General features: G+C 40.5%; 1 protein-coding gene across 1 annotated transcript in view; it reads left to right on the forward strand.

Moving 5' to 3' along the window:
• ROBO1 (roundabout guidance receptor 1) overlaps positions 1–23,653 on the forward strand; it is a 1,016,983-nt gene that overhangs the window by 983,689 nt on the left and 9,641 nt on the right. The window contains exons 26-28 of the mRNA XM_081137820.1: positions 2,769–3,014; positions 11,736–12,142; positions 16,478–16,630. Coding sequence (XP_080993946.1) covers positions 2,769–3,014; positions 11,736–12,142; positions 16,478–16,630 — 806 coding nt within the window. The remainder of the gene's footprint in view (positions 1–2,768; positions 3,015–11,735; positions 12,143–16,477; positions 16,631–23,653) is intronic.

The following is a 23,653-nucleotide window of genomic DNA, read 5'->3' on the forward strand; positions in this document are numbered from 1 at the left end:
TACATATTATGGTCATATATATATGATTTTATGATTTTCAGATATCACAACTTCTGTTGCACATCTCTGAGTTTTCATAGGGTAATTATCTGGATTTATGCCCTAGCATGGTATCCTGAAAACCGATTATTCTTAAATGTCACATTATGCTGAAAACTATAGGAATTTAAACTTCACTGAATTCTCTCACAAGGATTGAACAAGTGCAGATAATCCACCACAGCAGTCAGAAAGTTTGTGTGCTTCATCCACACTCCACATTCTGTAGAATTGGACTTGGTACCTCCCTACAAAACAAAGCAGCTGTTCCACTGATATGATCCGTAGAGGAGAACTCATTGGACATAGGGAATTAACAACAATCAAAAGAAACCCTAAAAATCTACCTGAAAATGCAGTGTTTTTTGTGACTGTCAGAGAAATGCATTCTTCTTTCATTGCACACACACACACACATACACACACACACATACACACACCAGTTTTGTAGTTCCAGCTATTCCAGGAAGCAAATCCTCTGTACTTTTATTTTCCAATCACTTAATTATCAAATACTGAACCATTGTTCCCAGGGGAAATACAGGGTTAGGTTCCTACAAGCCTCTGGTCACATTTTTGTCAACCAGTCCAAATCTAAAAAACTTCTTGTTTCATGTGTGTTTTTGTTTAAAGACATTATACATAATATATACGTATTATTGATTCATTAACACTGAACTTGCAGCCAACAGCTCTCTAAGTCATTCCTAAACAAAGCTTATCTAATATATTTTCTCACTGAGGCTCCTCACAGCCTTTTTATCCTTGGGAGCACTAGCCAGCACTGAAGTATTCCACTTGAGGGCCATTTTAAACAGGGAAGTCACCAATATGAAGCAAACAAAAAGAGAGAGAGAGAACAGCGTGGCACTATAGAGACCATGAAAGGGACACCTTTTTGCAGTATGATAGCTGAAACGAGAAGGCAGTGTCACCTCGTTTGAGCTCAGCTAGTAATGAGCTCATCAAGTGACTCCTGTTTTTTACCTCTCTGCATGTGTCTTGACTGACCATGAAAGTGCCACAAGTATTGACTTTGGGGTTACAGACAAATTTTAGTGAGTAGGTGAATTTGCGAATGTGGGACCTGCAAATAATGAGGTTTGACTGTAATTTAAAATTCATTTCCTAGGCTATGATAACAGTAATCGGTATTTTAGTCCACCAAAAAACAACAACAAACAAACCAATAAAAGAGAAAACCCACAAGGACTGAAATGAAATAGTGGATATAGTAAAAAAAAAAAAAAAGGTCACAACTGTGCTCCAAAGGGAAAGACTGCCTAACTGGAAAGAATGAAGGGTTCCTGCTCTGCTGGCTTTTGTTCTTGACCTTGACAAATGAGAAGGTTCTCAAACCAGAGAAGGGGTTTTGGGGAAGTCGGGACCACACAGCGATGTGGACTCCTGGACAACTAACATGAAACACATGGTAGGGAGCGAGAGGAAGCTGGGAGGGCAGATGTAAGCCAGATATGCAAATATGTGAATGTCCTGTCTGCACTTATATTTCATTCTCTAGGCAATGAGACTCATTTATTACTTCAGAGCAAATGAATGACCTGGGAGTGATGTGTATTATAATCAAGTAATTTTGGAAGCAAAGTGAGGATGATGAAAGAGTGACTGGAGGCAGAGAGTGATTAAAAGTTATTGCAGTGGCATATATGACAGATTTAAAAAGAGGAATAGAGCCTAAAGAATTTTTATAGATAGATGACAGGTGAACTGGGGGACAGTTTGAAGCAGGAGAGTGAGAAATAATTCAGAGGATTACAAGATTTCTAGTTTGGATGAATGAGCAAATTGCTGTGTTATTTGTTGATACAAGAAACATGATAGTGGGATTAGTGAAGTAAAATAAGATACAAAGAAATCATGTTACATGCGCCTCAGCTTCCCTGAGTTCAGGTAATCAAGGCAGGTGGTGAAAAATGAACTAGAGAGAGATATAACAAGGGCACAGCTTGGATAATGCAGTAAGTCACTGCCATTCTGATCAGTGGCATATGCACTGGGGTAGGAGACGAGAGAAGGGCATGAATGCTTTCCAGATCCATCTAGACTAGAGCTTCCACATTCCCTAGGAGAGGAGTAGGGGGCGTCTTATTGGTTAAGATTTTATTTATTGTGTTTTTCATTTATCATCCTAAATGCAATCCAACTACTTCATTTTGTGCTCAACTCAAGAAAGAGTGATCTATTATAATGTTAGAGGAAAAGTAAGCTGGTCTCTAGTATATTTCCCTCTGAAAGGATTTTCAAGAGTATTTTTGTCCCCCAGAGTTTACTGTTATCATTTTTGGGTCACCTGCAAAACCATCCTTGAGTTGTCCTTTAGAGATCATATCAAGTAGGAGAGAGAGAATATATCAGACATACTTCAGAGGTCCTACGTTGAACTACGTTAAATAGATTCTTTATTGCATGACTTCTCAGAGCCTATAATAGGCCAATGTAAACTGTATTCTTCCAAAGAAAAAAATCTTACATGTTTTATATATAAATGCAGTATACATAATGCATATTATATAACATATAATACATATTATCTAACATATGATCTACAAGCCTCTGAGATGGTGAACTATTTTTTTACAATACTTCCTTAATGGGGCCCAGAACATTCAGATCGGAGAAACAATTCAAGGCTGATGGTCCACTAGCTGCGCAGAAAGTTTATTTGACTAACCAGCAATAAATCTAAGTGTCCTCGTCGCCCGTTTCAGCTACGACCAGGATATGCCGTGTCCGGTGCCACCGGCGAGGATGTATTTGCAACAAAACGGGCTGGAAGAGGAGGAGGATGAGCGAGGCCCCACGCCCCCCGTCCGAGGCGCAGCGTCCTCCCCGGCGGCCGTGTCCTACAGCCACCAGTCCACGGCCACCCTGACCCCGTCCCCGCAGGAGGAGCTCCAGCCCATGCTGCAGGACTGCCCCGAGGACACTCACATGCAGCACCCGCCCGACAGGAGGTATGTTGTCCCTCGCTCTCTTTGCTCACATCAGGCCATTTCCACTCCCAAGTAGCATTTACAGACTCCTATTACATGAAGTCATTGCCATGCCACATGAGCCTTCTTCCCAGTATCATCACTCAGGAAGCCCTGGAAATTAGCATATCAGTAATATTGTTGACCAGAACATTAAATTAATTGATCCCGGTGAACTTGCAACCATAAAATACTGTGCATTAATACTCACCCACTTATGATAATTGCATTTATAAACACGTGGAGATTATGTAGTGAATATATGGTTTACTAATCTTGTAACATTTTATTGATGGCAGCCGTCTTTGTATTTTAGTTTTCCTTATGCATTTGGTCTGTGGAAAATAGATTTTTTCCTATCTTTTTAAATTAAGTCTGCAGAATGATTTATTTCCGAACGTTGCAGAAGAAGTGGTTGGTATATTCATTTTGCGTTGACTTCATGTACCTTTATTTTGATTGAGATATCAGATTGGAGTCCTTTTGTCCAAGTTACTAAATAATTTGTGTGTTAGACTTTTTCCAACATGTGTATTCAACATTGCCAACCAATACATTCCTGTTACATACAAATACTTCACTTGTCATTTCTGCCACATAAAAGTTATGATTGCATCAGCGAAGTTCTGCTAGTGTTGATGACTTTGTTTCTGCTATTTTATTGCCCTCGACACATTATATTATACATTATATTATACATATGTTACTTGCTGCATTTCTAATATCATTTGAAACTGAGTATATTATTTCCCTCAGAAGATCTCTTTTCACTGCCCTTGAATGAATAACAAATTCTGGCTTTTGCTGCTTGAAGTTTGTCAATTAAAAATAGAACTTTCAGTGTTTATGAACTATTCTATCAGTAAGGGGTTACTAGCAAATTCAAATCATATATTTTCTAAAATGGAAGAAGTAGCTAAACCTTCTGCTATGTGACAGGAAGGGAAGCTGGATTGTCATGCATTTAAATTTAATACTGTTAACCCATGGAAATTCATGAAAATTGAGAACAAATAAGGCATCTCTTTTCCTTATGTCAGTCACAGACCATCTCTGCCTCTCTTATTCAAAGCAAATGAGAGGCTAATAGATGCTCTTAGCTCTGAAATACCGTGGCATTCTTCTTTCCTTCTCGCCAACGACGGATTTCCTCTCTGTTCCCTCTGTTACAGTTGGTACCCAGTCTCTTCTTAGCAAGATACTGTCCCCTGTGTCATTTTCTCCACCTTGCTCAAAAACAGTACACGATTGTTTTCCTTTTATCTGCCTTGACTGCCCAGCTCTTCCTCACCCAGTCTGTCTCTTCGCTGTTACCCAGTTCTATTTATCATGCTCTCCTTCCCTTCTGCACATAGGACTGTTTGATCACTTCTCTCTTCCCAGTTCCCGTTCACACCTCGGCCCAGTGCTTTCCGGCCTCTAGCATGTTGCTTCCATCAGAAAGTAACCTCCTAACGATCAATCTAAAGGCTTCTCAGTGTCTGTCAAACTTAACCTTTCTGCAGGGATGGCAATTTTGTAAGTGTTGTGAGAATAAATGAGATAATGTATGTAAAGTATCTGGAGCAGGGTACATATTCAACAAATATAAATCCCCTCCTCTCCTTACCCTTTGCTATCAGCCCATCACTTGGTTCAACTATTACTTATATTCCGATGGCTTTCAACTTTAATTAGCCAACCCAGCCCTTTTTATTGAGCACCACTGTGATTTTTTTCTTTTTTTGTTTTGTTTTTTAAATTTCTACTTAAGTATAGTTGGTACATAATATTATATTGGTTATATTGGTTTCATGTGTACAGTGTAGTGATTCCATAGCATTTCTGTACCTTGCAGTGTGGTCACCCCACTAATTCTAGTAATCATCACCACGCAGACTTATCAAAGAATTAGTGAACACTGATGTTTTCACTTGAACATCTCCAACTGCACGTGTCCAAAACCAAATCTTTTCCTTTGCACTTGACCTTTCAAATTGTCAAGTGTTCTTTCTCCTCCGTCGTGGCTATCTTATTTAGAATTATCAAGCCTTATTTATCTGACCAACATATTAAAAATAGCCAAAGGAATAGGCAAAATCACAAAATGCACCCTGTCTCATTTTTAAATCAGCTTAATTATCCTACTGTTTAATTTTCCCGTTGTCTTCTTACCATTCCTCAAATTAAATTATTCGACAGTCCCTTCAACTCTAACTCCAAAATCTCTCTTGATTTTGTTCCTTTGTTAGTATTTTTACAGGGGCTAGGACAGGCCCTCGGTCTAGATCCCTTGAAATACTGCCATATCTTTGAACTGACTTTACTTTTCTTCTCTCTTCCCTTTTCCGTCCACACTCCACGTCATGTTCCTTTACACACAGGTCCCTTAGCGTTACTCTGCATTCAGAGGCAAGTCTTATTGTTTAGCCCAGTATTCAAAGCTTTTCACAGCCCTTCCCCCTTTCTCCCTCCCTACCAATTCCTCCACACACCCACTTTTCTAATTAGTCTGTTTGAAATACCTTGAATTTGTCTTAAACTCACCAACATCCAGGTCAGCGATGCCACTCCCCGGCCCACAGAGGGCTGGTCCGGAGCTGGCAGGAGGGACAGGCCACTCGTGCCTCACGTGGCCTTTACCAAACCCCTCAACTTGCTCAGTGTCCTCACTAAGAGCATGTGTCTTGCACATGCTGTTTCTTTGATTGCCTGGCAGGCACTTCTTTTCTAAGCCTTTTTTAAATGAGCCCCTCTGTGAAACTTTCTTCTGATTGCCTGGCAGGATGAACCAGTCTTTTTCTTTGTTCTTCACAAAGGTCTGTTCACAGCTCTGCTATCACACTAATCAGTTTCCAAGTCACATTAGCATTTGCTATTTGTATCTGTTTCCCTGTTCAAGTTAAAAGCTCTTTGAGGGAAGATCTAATGTTTTACTCTTGTCTCCACCAGGCTTTCTTCAGGAAATATTTGATTAATGGAATCTGATACTACAGGAGAATTTTGGAGTTGACCTACCCCTGTTGTTTTAGGGGAATGAATACTCATAGGAACTCCATGTGGACACATGTAATTGGGAAATTCACTTAAAATCCTGTTTGGCTAAATTCAGCCTTTTTAAAAAATATGATTTTTAGCCTAGAAAGATATTAAGAATTTTATGCCAGGATTGTTGCTGGAAATAACACAGGGTACTGATAAGAGGTAGATGAAAGCCTATTAAACAAAAATACTATTACTGTTCTTTTATGATTCAGGTATAATCTACATGGATGCTATAGAACTTTTTGAAAATAAAGTTACACAGAATGAAAATATAAAAATAGTAATGATTTATGTAGTCAGAAATAACGACTGTTAAGATCTTAGTAAAGAATTTTTTGTTTTTCATTTTTCCACATACTCATATTGTTTTGATTTTGTGATATACCGATATTATTTCATAAGCTACTCTTTTCAAGACGTGTCTTTTTCCATGTAATAACTTTATATTTAGATACTCATTTTAAGCAAATGCGTACTGTAATTTATTTAAAATTTCTGAATGTTGGACAGTTAAGTCATGCCTGCCCCTCTGACACTACACACAATGCTGCAGTTCCCATATCCACTTAAGTCCCAGAGTAAAACAACTTCTCCAAGCCTTGAGCTGTTCGGATACCTGCCCATCAGGAGATGGCTTCTGTTTGTCCTCACCCTGCCACTCCCCTGACGATGCACTCCTTACAAATAGGCAGCTTTTTCTCTACAGATTTCATTCTAGAGCGCCAGGCCCTTATAGCCAAGTTCGCATTACGACACATTTTTACTGCTTAAATATCACTCGGGGCGATGCACGGATCTCCAGTGATGAAGGCCCTTTTCTACCCTGACAGTCATCTTCTCTGGCCTGTTTCGCCGTAATGGTCTGTAAGTGGGCTTGCTGCCCAGCCGTGTACCGTCTTCAATCCAATTTTCCTGCTGCAGACTGGGCAGAGGCATTTTCTAAAATGCGACACTGATCAGGTCTCTCCGTTCTTAAAATCTCTCAATAGTTTTCCATTTCCCTAAGAATAAAGCAAGGTTCCTTAATATAGCAATCATGTCACTTTGTGATCTGACCCCTGCGTGCCTTCTCGTTTTATCCATCCCACTCCCCCCTCACTGTTCCTGTTGCCTTCACTCAGAGTGTCTTGCAGTTCCTGGAATGACCGGGATTCTCACCCACCTTGAGGTCTTTCCCCACGCTGTCCCATCTTCCTGGAATACCATTATCCTCTCTCGTTTTTGGAGCTAGCACTTATGTATCCTTTAGATCTAAGACAGTGGCAGATGCTTGCCACAGAATCTTTCCCTGATGTCCCAGCGCTGAGATAAGATCAATTCTGTATGTTCCCACAGTACCCTAGACATCCTTTCTCCCGGAGCTTCATGAATACTGCATTATCATTGCATATGCAATTAATTGTTTGTCTCCTCCAGCGGCCTGTAGTCCCTTCAGGCCAGGAACATGTCTATTTGGCTGAATTTCTAACATTTTCTCACTTCTGCCACATTCTCTTGCTCAGAGCAGCCACAGGGTCCACCAGATTCAGGTGTCTAGAACGAAATTCCCTTTCTTGATGGGGGACTGGCAGGTTCTCATCCCAGAAGAATTTTGGGATGTTTATTGACTAGGGACATACATAAATAATGTAACTTATATTAAGAAATTATGGAACTAAAATCATAACACTGCAATATTTTAATAGATAAATATTTCAGAGGTATTATTATGGATATTGCAGTTTGGGCATTCTAATGACCTTCTAGGATATTCCATTTTTGTCTAAAACTAGATAAACTAAGTCACTAACATAATAGGAATCTCTTCCCTCTTTCAGACAATAACTGTGAAAATAATATAATTAAACTTATTTACATATATTATTTCAAAACGTGTCTGGTCCTATTGAGTTTATTGTAGTTGATATTTAGTAAAAAAAAAAAAATATATCTTGAAAAATAAAAGTAATATGTATGGAATAAGAAATTTACTGATATTTTATTAATATAGACAAATTGAATATGATATAATTGGAAGGGGAAAAAAGTAAGAAGGCAACAGCAAATTAAATATCATATCTATTTACAAACCAGGTAATTTTTTTTAGGCAAAGTATTGAAGCACAAACAGCTTCAGAAAAAAGCCTCAAAGGTATGCATTTTCCCCCTTTGTCTTTTACCTGGTAAATGGTATGTGGTGAACTATATAAACACCTGATTTCATAAATTAATGTCATGGTTTCCTTCTTTTCTTAAACATGCTTATGAAGGCATCATTTTTGCAGAAGCCTAGAGTGTTGTGATCCACAGTTGTATGCTTTTAGGTTATTTTAGAAGACATCAAAACCCCTCGGGGAAATCTAAAGGGTTAAGGTTCATTTGTGCAAGTCCCACTAGAGTGTGGCATCTTGAAATGGCTTTTTGTTTTCAAATAGAATATATTACATATTTCAAACTGTACATGTTTATCACACAGTCCCTGGGCTTGCCTTATTTACAGATGGTTTGAATAAATTTTTCTGTCTTTCTTCAGCATTTGCACAGGGTGGTAATAGTTAAAAGGCAGCCCTTGTTTAACATGAAGATGTTTTTACTCTACAAAATGTGAATTACCCAAATACAACAATGCTGGCACCCTTTTATAGTGAAGCTGGCTGTTCTGTATCTTTTTATTGATGGTCAAAATAGTCCCTTTTGTGCTAAAAAGTCTTACATGTCTTTTAAAAAAGAAGTTTCTTGTGGTATTTTGGATGTGCATGCTGACAAAGAACTCTAAATTGACTTTTAAAGATGGTATTTTATTGCAATTTAAATTAAACAAAGGCTTTCCTCCTGTGTGTATAACATACTCCATATTGAAACTATTATCCATTTTAATCTTTTAAATAACTTCAGCTTTAGCTCATTTCATTTTCTTCTAGTGCCACACACAGATGCGTTAGAAACAACCCACAAATAAAAAATAACACATCATAGAAAAGAACAATGTGTGTCTATATGCACAAATAGTGTATATATATTATTACATATATGTATATCTGTGTAAATATATATGTATATGTGCACACATATGTAATATCATTATGAAAAGATAGGTCATGACCTTGGAAATGAAATGTGGGATTAAATTTTAAATTTGATACATACTACTTGTGGGAGCTTTGGCAAGGTCCTTAATTCCTCTGAATTTTAATATCTTCATCTGTAAAATGATAATAAAAGAAGTACCTTGGCCCGGCTGGGAGTGGCTCAGCGGTTGAGGATCAACCTAGGATCCAGGAGGTCACGGTTTGATTCCCGGTCAGGGCACATGCCTGGGTTGCAGGCTCCATCCCCAGTAGGGGGCATGCAGGAGGCAGCCGATCAATGACTCTCCTCATTGATGTTTCTATCTCTCTCTCTCCCTCTCCTTTTCTCTCTCCGAAATAAAGATATATTAAAAAATAATAATAAAATAAAGTAACATAAATAAAGAAGTACCTTGGCAAGCTGTGACTTAAATGAGTTAACATTATAAAATATACTTTGTTACAAAGTAGGTGCTCAATAAGTGAGTTAATTATAGTATTTTAATTATTATTAATGCTTTTACATTTGTGTTAATAAAACATATTTATCGAAGTGGCTCAATTCATTGGGATAAAAAGCACAAAATGTTTTTCTTTGAACAACTGCCATCCCAGCTTAAAAACCGTATTGTATTGAACTTCCCTTTTTCTCTCTCTAGTAGGTACCTTTGTTAGGTCTTGATCAGATCCTATATCATATTGTTTGTGTCCTTTCGTGTCATTTAAGTCCCAGTCCTGTTCATTATAAAACCGTAATTGCGTGCTTCCAGGCATCCTTTGCAGATTGCACCTGTCTGGCTAAGGTGTCATGGAGTAAGGGGGCATTTTCTGCTTTTAACCACTTCCCTCCCCTCCCTCTCCAGGTGCAAGTGCTATGGCAAGGAATGGGGAATGTAAAAAGGGCAAATGGGTGAAGGTCCAGTCTTCTCCTTGGTTAGCCCTAACGACTACTCCGTCTTGTCTTGCTCTGTGAATACCATAGGATGGTGAGGGTAGAGGGCTGGCACCAGCTTAAGCCACTCATGAAGGACTCAGTCTCGGGCAGCATCTCTAGGCATTTGTAGTCCTTGAACAATTTAGTCACATCTCCAGGTAGACCACCAGCCAGTGGCATTCATATAGCTCCTAGTCTCCCAAGCCGTGGATGTCACCAGATGACACTAGGTCCTAATCTCACGTGCCCTCCAACACTAGCGCTCAGGTGGCCAGGCTTGTGTGAAAACTATTCTCTTTACTTCTCTGGAGCACAGAATTTGATGAGGTGTTGTCAGGACCCCTCCAGATGACACCCCCCCCCCTTATATAACCTCATTAACCTTGCTTAGAGAGCACTGGGGTGTGGAGTCAGTCACTGACTCAGCAGCCTTCCAACTAGAAATCGTTGTCTCCTCCCTTTTCTTAGGCACTTTCCTAATTTAAAAGTTAATCTCTTGGCATTTTCCTCCTTTTGGGGATAACTTCTTTCCATCACCCTTGCTTTCCACTAACGTCTCAAGGCCCTCAACCGTCTCAGTCACCTTATATTCATTGTGGATGATGGTGTTGGATGGTAGTGGAAGGACTGCCTTTAATTAATTTGTTTTCCAGGTCTGTGGAGAGATCGTTGAAACCAGTTATTGGTAACTCCGTGGATTTAAATTGCCTTATTGTGTCCTCAGCTTTAGTGCTTAACTAATCCTAGGACATCAAGAAAAATACCGATAAGCAGATAAGTGGAATAATGGTAATAACGATAGACTTGAAAATAGCTGATGACCTTTAGTGAAACTCTTAAGTGAGTAATTCAGATAAAAATTGTTGCTCTTGGCTCCAGTAGCCTTTTTCTTACACATAGAGTAAAATCTAAAGAAAACTGTGCCATATGCTGAATGTATGAGTTGTTAATCCTATGAATTCCACAGTCTACAGTCAAAATGAGTGAGTCTACTTAAAATGGTAGGGGTGACGGCGAAGGAAATGAAAGGGACATGTCTCTGTTTATGGAACAGTCTGCTCAGGACCGATGATGTCTGTCGTCTTTGGTAATAATAAGCTACCAATAGTTATCCAATATGCGTTAGGACAAATACATAGACATCAATGTCAACATAAGCATTACCTCCCCCTTTTTAACTGAACCTAATCCACATGCTAAATCATAAGGAGACTTATAGGTAGCTGAGTGTATTTCTATTAAACTTGAATCAGAGCATAGCCCAGCTTGGCCGGGCGGGTTTGGCCCACTCGGTTGCAGTGTCCTCAAGTTGGCTGTGGGTTCATTCCCTGTCAGGGCACATACCCAGGTTGCCGGTTCGATCCCCGGTCGCCGTGCGTATGAAAGGCAACCGATGAGTGTTTCTCTCTCACATCGATGTTTCTCTCTCTCTCCCTCAAATCCCTAAAACATAATCTCGGGTGAAGATAAAAAAATTTTTTTAAAAGCACAAAAAAAAACGTAGTGCAGCTTGGTTAAAAGTGATTCTGGTTTCAGGTAATTTTCTTACAACTCAAACTAAAGCTTAGGCTTCTCTGATGTCCAGTTGTTTTTCCCCCCAGCAGTGAGATCCCCAGAAGCAATGGGTTCAGCCGGTGTACTTGTGAGTGGGATTTTGGCTAACGGGGAGCTAACCCACGCCCGTTCGTGTTCCTGCAGACGGCAGCCTGTGAGCCCCCCTCCACCTCCGCGGCCCATCTCCCCCCCGCACACCTACGGCTACATTTCGGGGCCCCTGGTCTCGGACATGGACACGGATGCGCCCGAGGAGGAAGAAGACGAAGCCGACCTGGAGGTGGCGAAGATGCAGACCCGGCGGCTGCTGCTGCGCGGGCTCGAGCAGACGCCCGCCTCCAGCGTGGGGGACCTGGAGAGCTCCGTCACCGGGTCCATGATCAACGGCTGGGGCTCGGCCTCGGAGGAGGACAACATCTCCAGCGGGCGCTCCAGTGTCAGCTCCTCCGACGGCTCCTTCTTCACCGACGCCGACTTCGCGCAGGCGGTGGCAGCGGCGGCGGAGTACGCGGGCCTGAAGGTGGCGCGGCGCCAGGTGCAGGACGCGGCCGGTAAGCCCCGCGCGCCTCCCAGCCCGGGCGCCTTTCCCCAGCCCCGCGCGCCTCCCAGCCCGGGCACCTTTCCCCAGCCCCGCGCGCCTCCCAGCCCGGGCGCCTCCCAGCCCGGGCGCCTTTCCCCAGCCCCGCGCGCCTCCCAGCCCGGGCGCCTCCCAGCCCGGGAGCCTTTCCGCAGCCCCGCGCGCCTCCCAGCCCGGGCGCCTCCCAGCCCGGGAGCCTTTCCGCAGCCCCGCGCGCCTCCCAGCCCGGGCGCCTCCCAGCCCGGGAGCCTTTCCCCAGCCCGCGCGCCTCCCCAGCCCGGGCGCCTTTCCCCAGCCCGGGAGCCTTTCCCCAGCCCCGCGCGCCTCCCCAGCCCGGGCGCCTCCCAGCCCGGGCGCCTCCCAGCCCGGGCGCCTTTCCCCAGCCCCGCGCGCCTCCCAGCCCGGGCGCCTTTCCCCAGCCCCGCGCGCCTCCCAGCCCGGGAGCCTTTCCCCAGCCCGGGCGCCTTTCCCCAGCCCCGCGCGCCTCCCAGCCCGGGCACCTTTCCCCAGCCCCACGCGCCTCCCAGCCCCGCGCGCCTCCCAGCCCAGGCGTCTCCCAGCCCGGGCGCCTTTCCCCAGCCCCGCGCGCCTCCCCAGCCTGGGCCCCTTTCCCCAGCCCGGGCGCCTTTCCCCAGCCCGGGCGCCTTTCCCCAGCCCCGGAGCGTCTCCCTAGCCCCGCGCGTCTCCCAGCCCGGGCGCCTTTCCCCAGCCCCGCGCGCCTCCCCAGCCCCACGCGCCTCCCAGCCCCGCGCGCCTCCCAGCCCAGGCGTCTCCCAGCCCGGACCCCTTTCCCCAGCCTGGGCCCCTTTCCCCAGCCCGGGAGCGTCTCCCTAGCCCGGCGCGCCTCCCAGCCCGAGGGCCTTTCCCCAGCCCCGCGCGTCTCCCCAGCCCGGACCCCTTTCCCCAGCCTGGGCCCCTTTCCCCAGCCCTGTGCGTCTCCCCAGCCCGGGCGCCTTTCCCCAGCCCTGCGCGTCTCCCCAGCCCGGGCGCCTTTCCCCAGCCCTGTGCGTCTCCCCAGCCCGGGCGCCTTTCCCCAGCCCTGTGCGTCTCCCCAGCCCTGCGCGTCTCCCCAGCCCGGGTGCCTTTCCCCAGCCCTGTGCGTCTCCCCAGCCCGGGCGCCTTTCCCCAGCCCTGTGCGTCTCCCCAGCCCGGGCGCCTTTCCCCAGCCCTGTGCGTCTCCCCAGCCCTGTGCGTCTCCCCAGCCCGGGCGCCTTTCCCCAGCCCTGCGCGTCTCCCCAGCCCTGGCGCGCGCCAGCCTCTCATCATCTCTGCTCGAGTGTCCCACAGAAATGCAACTATTACTGTTCTTTTTTGTTTTGCCTAAGGAAACCAAGGTCCAAGGGTTTTTAAATCTTACTCTTTATTTTCATTTAATAAGTCATATATAATGCGAGTGAAGCTCCCTTGGAATTCTTTATTTTTAGATTGTTTTTAAATGTCTTTATTGACTTCGGAGAGAGGAAGGGAGGGAGAGAGAGAGAGAGAGAGAGAGAGAGAGAGAGAGAGAGAGAGAGAGAAACATCAATGATGAGAGTCACTGATCCGCTGCCTCCTGCACGCCCCCCACTGGGGACCGAGCCCGCCCCCGGGCCTGTGCCCTGACCAGACCCGAACCGCGATCCCCCGGATCCTGGGTTGATGCCCCACCGCTGAGCCACCCCCGCTGGCCCAGTCTTTATTTTTAAGATAGGCACGAAAAATATGTATTTGATTTCTTTAGGAATGCACACAGTCAAATAAATGAAGTTTGTATCATATGGGTTTTATTAAGGTGTAAAAAGTCACCAAAATGAAATTCGTTATAATAGTTCCCTTATCCCATTTAATTAGAAATTCTCTAAGAGAAATAGATTAATATCTGGGGAGCCCTCCACTGTTGGGCTACTTCTCTTTCACCCCCATCCTCTTTCTCTCAGTGAGAATGTAAATTTAATTGGAAAGATAATAAAGGTGTTTGCAGTAGACATACATTTCCAAGCACAAATATGTCCCATACTGAAAGTAAATATTGTTAATCTAATAATTGCAAGTTAATCCAAATAACCATATATATTTTTCTAATTTTTCTTTTCATTGCCAGTAGCCTGTTTTTAATTGCCATATGTCCATTCTTATGTTTTGACACATTTTTGCTTATCTCCCACTCCCAACCCTGTTTAGAAAGTAAATAATATGAGAAATAACATAATTTCAATTAGACATTTGTCCCATGATTTTTATTTCTATAGAATGGAATATATAGATACATAGATACATTCATATACATGTTGTGTGTGTTTCCAGTAGCCAAGAGTAAACAGAGTAAAATAATTTGGTCAGCAAGAAAGAGAAAGAAAAGACTATCACGACAAATCAATAATTGCTATTTTGTTTTATTTTTCTTAGTATAATAACTATCACATTGGTAATTTTCCATGTTCTCTTCATATATTGGATTGGCCATTGTTGTTTTTTTAATCAGTATAGAATATATTTAGAGAAAAACATCACAAAGTTATTTCTGTATATTATTTATCAAGAATATGTTGCACAAAAATTGTTTCAACCTATTCTTATAGGTTGTATATTTCAGCCAGGCCTATATTCAACCAAAATTCCACCCCCCAACCCCAGTAACTGCTGAATATAATAAGATGCAAACCTACCTATCTTTTCTAATAACATTCTAACTTTATATATAGCACTTGTTTCTCCTTATTTTTTAATCTTCCTTAAAAAAAAGTGAAATTAAGCATCTCAAACTACTGCTTTCAGATTGCATTAAGGGTGTGTTTCAGTTCATTAAATCAATGAAATATAGAAATACGTTGAAAATTCATCTGCACACAACCTTATGCCTCAGGCTCTATGAGCAGTAGATGACCTTCTACAGAAGAATGAATAATTAAGGCTCAGCCCTAATTCTCTCTTTTCATGGGTCTGTAACTTGAATTGTAATATTGTCCGTCATAGCTAAAGAGAGTTTGGTTTAATATTTTGCAATTTAGTGGCCCTCCTGGTTTTAGTTTGGCTAATAATTATAATGAACTAAATGTGCACTGGCATCTGCCTATTAAAATGTTCTTTTCAGGAAAGGGTGGTGCTTATCATATGACTTAAATTAATGAGAATGAATGATCACACTGCTTTTCCCTTGGTCACATTCATGTCTATTATTTAATATGCTTCAGTTAGCATCTTTAAATGTGTCAATTTCACTGTATACGGGTTCTCCTGTTTATAACCAAAACACATGTTGTCTAGGTCTGTTTGAAGTTTCTCGTGGTGCAACAAAAAGTTTGTGTCTTTGGAATTTCTAGAAACCAAAATAGTGAGGGTGAAGTGTAGGGCCAGTAGATCTGCTTTGCCAGTGTGGATTAACTGTGCGGTGCCACTATAATACAGCGTCTCCGTAAGGCACCCAGAGGCTCTGCGAGCCCTCACGTGCCCCTTATCTGATTAGCAGATTCAGTTATCACTGATACCTGTGAATATTGTCTCCAAAACCTAATACAGACATACCTCATTTTATTGCAGTTTGATTTATGGCGATTCACAGGTGTGTGTTTTTTACAAACTGAAGGCAAGGCCCTTCACCAGGAAAAATATTACAGCTCTTTTTTTTGTGATGTTTCCTAATTGTGGTGTCTAGAACCAAACTTGCAGAATCTATGAGGTACACCTATAATCAAACCCTACCTCTGCCACCACCAAAAACCAGGGAAGTCTCAGAGGGATCACTTTAAGTATCCAAAACCTGCAAGTTTCTAGCTTGTGATAAAACACAAGTGTGAGTAATTTTTAGCATGTCTAAATATGTGAGTTAGCTTAATTTCAGGCCACTTTAAGAGAATATATGGAGAATATATTAAGATATTAAGAAGCTGCTTTCAAAGAATAATAAACATATGTTTAAATAAATAGAAGATGTAATTAGTACTGTTCATTCTTAGAACATGAATTTCTTAAGGACTCTGACTATTCCAGTTGAGAAAGCAATATTGAGTGCATTATGCAAAATTTAAATTAACATATTTTTAACAATAACTTTAGTGCAGTTAGTTACAAAAATAATTGGAATGTTTTTCTTTAATACATAGGTATCATGAACTTTAACAGGATCAAAGTACTATGGCTTAAAAAACAAAAGCCTGAAAATGATTGTAGCATATTTTTCCCAGTGGATAGTTCAAGCAGAGTGTCAAAAATCTTATTATTTGCTAAAATTGTTTATGTAAGCTTTTTTTTGAAAATTAGGGACGTTTCTAGTTTTCACGATTATTTTTATTAAAATTTATTGCTGAGCTTGGCTCTGATTTTTCTTCCTCAGGCCGTCGACACTTCCATGCCTCCCAGTGCCCTCGGCCCACAAGTCCCGTTTCTACGGACAGCAATGTGAGCGCGGCTGTCTTGCAGAAGGCCAGGCCAGCCAAGAAACAAAAGCACCAGCCAGGACATCTGCGCAGAGAGGCCTACACAGATGGTAGGTCCATTGAAACGATGGAAACATCGATGAATCTCGCACATTTACCCCGGCTCTCTGTGACTAGAAAATGCTTCCGCTGACATTAGAAATTACATGAAACATTCATTAACAGTGAGCCTCATAATACTTGTAGGAATGATTGACTTCCATATCTTGTCAGGCATCTCTAGTCCTTGAAGTTTGCTAATATATTGATAAACAATGTGTACTTATAATATTTTTAAAAGGTATCAAACAAATAGACATCATCACAGTTGAAGGAATGGCATAGGGTCAAATTTCATCAAATTCACCGATAGATCTTCCAACATGCCCTCATTTCTTCCCCGTGTGGAATTTGGCATTCAAACAGAGGGCAATTAACTTGTAAGAATATTCGTTGTGGCTGTAGTGGTATTGCAAACAGTCATTTCGTGCACCGGTAGGCAAAGCGAATCTCTTTCTTCATGCCTGCAAATGCAGTGCCGCCTCTCGCTGAAGGGCTGAGGCTGGGATTCTCAGGAGCTCAGGAGGCCAATGCAAACACTGGGATGCTGTCCGAAGAAAGCCTTTAATGAAAGTGCCTCAGGTGGCCCAGTGTTTATTAACCACCACCTTCTCGTTTTCCAAAACAACCCCAGGGGCTTTGTTGGAAATTCATGTAAGATAAATTCTCTCAGACTCACCCATCCTGTCAAGTTTGCTAAATCTGCTGATGGGGCGGGGGAAGCAGGGCGTCACAGGCAGCGTTCCCTACTCCAGGCCCTCTCCCACCGCAATCTGATTAGGACTTTCATTACCAGTCAGCAATTTTTCAAAAGGGCATCATTTGCCATTATCATATGAAAGCCTAATATTATAGATCCTTATCCAAGGTTACAAGCAGGGTTTTCTGAGACACTTCTCCCCGTGATTCCTGGCACTTGACAGAAAAATTTAATACAAAGCTCACAGCATGGTGAGCACAAGTAATTTTGCAATGAGCGGCTGTCTGTGCTATTATCTCTACTTTATTCGGAGTATTTTCTCCCACTAGCATCTATCTGATATTAGACTGCATTAAATGCTGCCAGGACATGGCGCACCTGGGCCTCCTGGCTTCTGCCCAGGACTCTTTTGTCAGTGAAACTGAGCTGTCAGGATATTATCTGATTTTGAAGGGTTATTGCAGTGGCTTTGTGCATGTTTGCCTCTGCAGAGGGACAACGCTAGGTGTAAATCGCCAAACTCCATCAGCACTTTTACATTTATGGGGCCCCTGTAATGGCATTTTGTAAGTTTTATAGCTGTTCTATTAGTTTTATTATCTAGAGGAGAGGTGCTTCTAACTGAAAAACTGGTCAAACATCGGACCTTGATGTAAACACATCAAAGTTGAATACATAAGGGAGGAAGTCTGGCCTAGAGTTTTGTGTAGCTCTTTCTGCCCGTATTCATACTTGTTTGGAGAGGCTTCTGGCATTGAGTGATGCGTTTTAAAAATGCTTTAAATAATGTAAACATGCCAACTTAAAGGGCATAGCATCACAGTTATAAATGGCATTGTGCTTGAAGATTCTGATCTATATTTATTGTCCCACGTTCTGCAGTCCTTGTTTCAGGGTGTTTAATAAGTAAAAGTAAATTCTAACTAATCGCGGAATAATAACGATTAAACTGAATGATGAAGCACCAAGTTTTTTTCAAGTCTATTTCAGAAATAACAAAGAAATATATTGAAATATTCGTAAAGCCAAAAAGTTAATTTGAAATATTTTTGGATTTCTAGTTTATTTTATTTTATTTTTAAAATATATCTTCACTGATTTCAGAGAGAGGAAAGGAGAGGGAGAGAGAGTGAGATAGAAACATCAATGATGAGAGAGTCGTTGATCTAGCCCACAACCCAGGCATGTGCCCTGACCGGGAATCGAACCCTGATTGCCTGTATCCTAGATCTACGCTCAACCACTGAACCACACCTGGCCGGGCTCTAGTTTATTTTAAAAGTAATTATGCAGAATTATCATAGTATATACTATAATGTAGAAGTCAATATTTATTTTTTCAGAGTCACAAAAATAGACAAAAGGGAGATATGACTAAAGCAATTTTTTTAAATTTTAGCTTTCACTTTCTTTCAGCATTTCGATGACCAATTATTTTTAGTTATGTTTACTGTCTTAACAAGTCTTGAATTTAATTCTGGATGCTTTCTAATTTGGTAAAGACAAAAAAATAGCAAAGCTATGTGTTATCTTATACATATTGTATAATGCATATTGATTGACTAAAATTATGCAAATGAATATACTCCTTAATGCATCAAATAAAAGAAATGCACGTACTCTTGATAACAGTGGTATGACATTGAAACAAAAGTAATTTTCTCTGAAATTACTTTCTCAAATTACTACACTGCATTTTTTGAAGAAATATTCACAGACCATTTCATGAAGAAACTCAGTGACAGACACAACTTGTACAATTATCAAAAAGAGAGAGGGGAGGGGGGAAGAATTTAAAGAGCTACTACCAGTTGTTAAAATGTGAATTAAATGTATTAGTAAAACATGGAAGGTATTTTTTTAATTTTTGCTTTTTAATATTTAGAATATATTAACTATGATGGATGAGTTTGATTACTGTCAAGAGACTTTTTATGTGAACTATTTTCAGAATATGATATATCAGTCTTGAGTTTGTAACAGATCTTTACTTTGAAACTTCTATTTAAATTATGTTTTCTTTGCTGAATTTTTGTCAACTGTATAAGGCTAAAGAGTGGCTATGTTTGGACTGATGAAGAGTAATTTGTAATGATTCTTGCCAGTTAGCTCTTAGTGCCATAAACCAGGTGGCTTCCATACAGAAATTGATATCCTCACAGTTCTGGAGGCCAATGTCCACGATCAAGGTGTTGGCAGGGTTGGTTTCTTCTGAGGTCTCTTTCCTTCGCTTATAGATGACAGTCTTCTCCCTGTGTCTTTACATTTTCTTTCCTTGATATATGTATGTATTCTAATCTCTTCTTATAAGGAAACAAGTCAGAGTGGATTAGAGCCTACCTAAGGATCTCATTTTATACCTCATTACCTCTTTAAAGACCCTAAATCCAAATACACTTTTATTCTGAGGTACGGGGGTAGGACTTCAATGTATGGATTTTGAGGAGACACAGTTCAGCCCATTACAATGCTCCAGCCCCTGGTTGGTGACACTATGACCATACTGTGGTCTATAGGTATATACTAGGCCTTACAACACCAGGGAGCATGCAATGCAAAGCCCAGTGCTCCATGCTATAGTCACAGTGACAGGCAGAATCTAACTATTTATTTCATATTTGCCACTTACGAGTTTAACCCAGATGAAGGATAGGATGAAAATATATGAATATTTATCAGGCAGCATCTTATTGAGTTAAAACTAAATGTAAGTGCATTTCTAGGACCTTCTAATAGACTCTTCCCACCCCCTCTTTTCAACCCTTTCCGATGCATTTGCATACTTGATTTAAAAACCAAATCTACATTATTTCTATTGCCCTACTTTTCATAAATTATAAATTCACCACCCTCTTTGGAATGATGTTATTTTGACTTGAGTTATCATTAATTGCAAGGCCTTGGGACTTTAGGCAGTTAAGTAAATAGAGTGCTGGGTCTCCATAGCACGAGTTAATGCAGAGGAATTGTCTGCATGTGCAGGCTCCTCCATACTACTTTATATGCATTAGCAGACTCTTGTATAAAAAATAGGGTTTACATCTTTATATATATATATATATATATATATATATATATATATGACAAATTCACAATCTATTTGTTAAATCCAGTTTGAGCTATTAGTGGTATGAATTGGATGAAAGTACTACTTATCACTAAGTCAAATACAGATTTGTTTATACTATGATAATCCCTGATCTGACTCAATAATTATTTTATAATACCTAAAAATAATTTTTTGGGTTATCTAAATAAGAAATAAAAATTACCAGCATTTTCCTATAATTATCAATTAGATATAGTAGTAATTATATACAGGAAGTTAGAACTTTAAAAATTACCACTGAGGCCTGGCCGGGCATGGTTCAGCAGTTGAGCATCGACCTAGGAGGATCCAGGAGATCTCTGTTTAATTCCCGGTCAGGGCACATGCCTGGGTTACGGGCTCGATCCCCAGTCGATCAATGACTCTCTCATCATTGATGTTTCTACTCTCTCTCTCCCTCTCCCTTCCTCTCTCTGAAATCAATAAAGATATATATATATATAAAAATACCATTGAGTTCTCTGGTTCTCTTCTACTTTTTTTAATAGATACACCTATATAGAAGATCCTGTAATAGGTTTTGTCTCGAGTCATATATTACCAAGATTTTGTATTATATTATAACAGTAGTAATCATCACTTTTGAAATCTCTTAAGCCCAGACATTTTTTATTTGATGATACTGGCAGTCGTCAGTTTCCTGACAATCTGTATTTGCAATCCAGTTTAAGTTTATAGAAAGTAGATAGTACAGAAATGAGACGGTAGTCACTCATCCATGTGCTTCCAGATATGCTCAGAATTAGACCTTCCTCTCTCATTGCGAGTCTCAGTCTCAGTCTGAACTTCAGAATTCCTTGGGTTTCTTGGCTTTAAGTAAGGTAACCTGTCTTCTAGCATTCTCTTTGGTTATTTTTAATAAACAAGTATCAGATGGGGGACACTTTCCTGATTGAACATTTAAAAAAATATATTTTTACTGTTTTTAGAGGAAGGAAGAGAGAGAAGGGGAGGGAGGGAGGAAGGAACATTGTTGTAAGAAAAAAACATTGACTAGTTTCCCCTCCTATGGACCCCAACCAGGGATTCAACACACAACCTGGATATGTGCCCTTACTGGGAATTGAACCAGCAACCTTTCAGTGCACAGGACAACACTCAACCAACTAAGGCACCTAGCCAGGGTGATAGGACTTTTTTTAACTATACTTTTTAAGACAATTATTTTTTTAGTTAATAAAGGAGGAAAGTCAGACACTGGAGACAATGGCAATATATAAGACTAACATCTTTTGATTTTGTAGAATATGGGGGAAATTATGCTGCTGGGTGTACTTTGGCCACTATTTTAGATAGAGGGTTGAGGAGATTTTATATGAAAATAGAACATGGTGAGCCATGAAAACTAACAACAGAAAAATGCAAGTAAAAGTTTGACCACTTTTAATAATGGAATCCTGAGTAAAACAGCAGGTAATAAGATGGTACTGTAAGTTTTATGCTTTCAAAGACCAATACAATGAATTTGAATGTTTTAGCTTTCGAACATAATGTCAAGAGAAAATTAAGTTTGAAAAAAATTTAAACCTACCTATGGGATAAAAAAAGGATTAATTTATTTTTAAATGATATGAGTGAGAAACACTAGGCTAAAACTGAAGCTTCCTGGAACCCTTAATTTGCTATTATATTAAGAATTTTCAATACACAATTTTAATATTCAAGAGCTTCTCATGCTGGTATATGTAAATGATAGTCAGTAGATCACTGTCAATAATACTAAAATATCCAGAAACAACTTAAATATTTCTCTGTAGGGGCTGACTAAATAAATAATGAGATATTCATAAAACAGAGCATTATATGAACTTTTCAAAAAAAAGAGGTACAGCCATATGTACATATAGGGGAATGCATACAACTACAGTCAGGCAAAAGAAGTGCAGTTCTATCGATGCTAAAAGAAAGGGAGGCTGTGTATTTGAGTTTGCTGCTTTTGATCAGTGGGCACACAGCCACTATAGGTATATAATCCCACATATGGCCATTTTGCATAGTTGCAGGCGCGACTGGCACTCCCTAGTGTTATTTGATTTGGCAGCCCTGCTTTATGTGAATAAATAATTTCTGGAATGATCTATAGAAAACTATTCAAACTGATTATATCTGCATAATCAATATTGAGGGTTTGAAATGGAGGTGGGGAGGTCAGAGGGGTGATACTTTTAAGACCTTACAGACTTTTAAATGTGTTACTATGTAAAAATGTATTTTTGTTTGTTTGTTTAAAATCTTAAGGTTAATTTTATAATACTGAACACTTAATAGGTGTTTCACAAATGTTCTTAGTTGATTCTATCATATAGACATTAATCTCTAAATGTTAAAACATTACCATTTCTAAAGTCATGACTAAAACAAGAACATAACTATGCTAATAATTCCCAAATCTCTGAATTTCTGGTTTCGGCCTTTCTTGAAATTCAGATTCTGTGTACAACAACCTGTTGGACATCTCTGTAAACTTGAAAGGTTTCTCTTACTCACTTTTCTAAGATTGCACTTAGCGTGTTTCTTCGTAAAACATCCCTTCCTCATGCCTGCATTCTTATCTTCACTGGTGGTTCTCTCATCCACCTAGTCAACTATGACAGAAATCCTAAAAGTCACCTTAGGTTCTTTCCTTTCCCTCCCCTACTGTATTCTGTTGATCATTAAATAATACTGATTTTTCTTCCTTAATCTCTCTTAAATACATCTATTCTCCATCTGAACAGCCACTAATAGAGTTCTATCCCCTGCCATTATTTTTATGAACTATTACAACAACCCCTTGGCCTCCTGGATTCAAAATCCATCCTCCATACAACAGGCAGAACAACCTAAAACCAGAATCTATTCATGTTCTTCTGCTAACTCACCAACTATCATAAGGATACATATTTTTTCTCCCTAGAGTGTACATCAAAGTCATTTTAAAAGATAGCACCACTTAAAATAAAGTTTCTAGATATCAAATTTTATGCCTAATTTTATAATTATCTTTGTTTTCATAATACAAGAAATTGAATTATACATAATGATCTATTACATATATAAAATGTTAATATATCGCTATAACTATAGATAGATGATAGATAGATGATAGGTAGGTAGATAGATGATAAAGTTAACCTATATTTATACCACTGATTATTTGATTTAAAACCTATGGTTGCATAAACAAAGTGGAGAGATTCCCATCAATGAGTAGTAGATTATAAGCATGTGATAGAATGCAACAGT

This window comes from Miniopterus schreibersii (assembly GCF_964146895.1).
Source record: "Miniopterus schreibersii genome assembly, chromosome: 5".
Classification (NCBI taxonomy): Eukaryota; Metazoa; Chordata; class Mammalia; order Chiroptera; family Miniopteridae; genus Miniopterus; species Miniopterus schreibersii.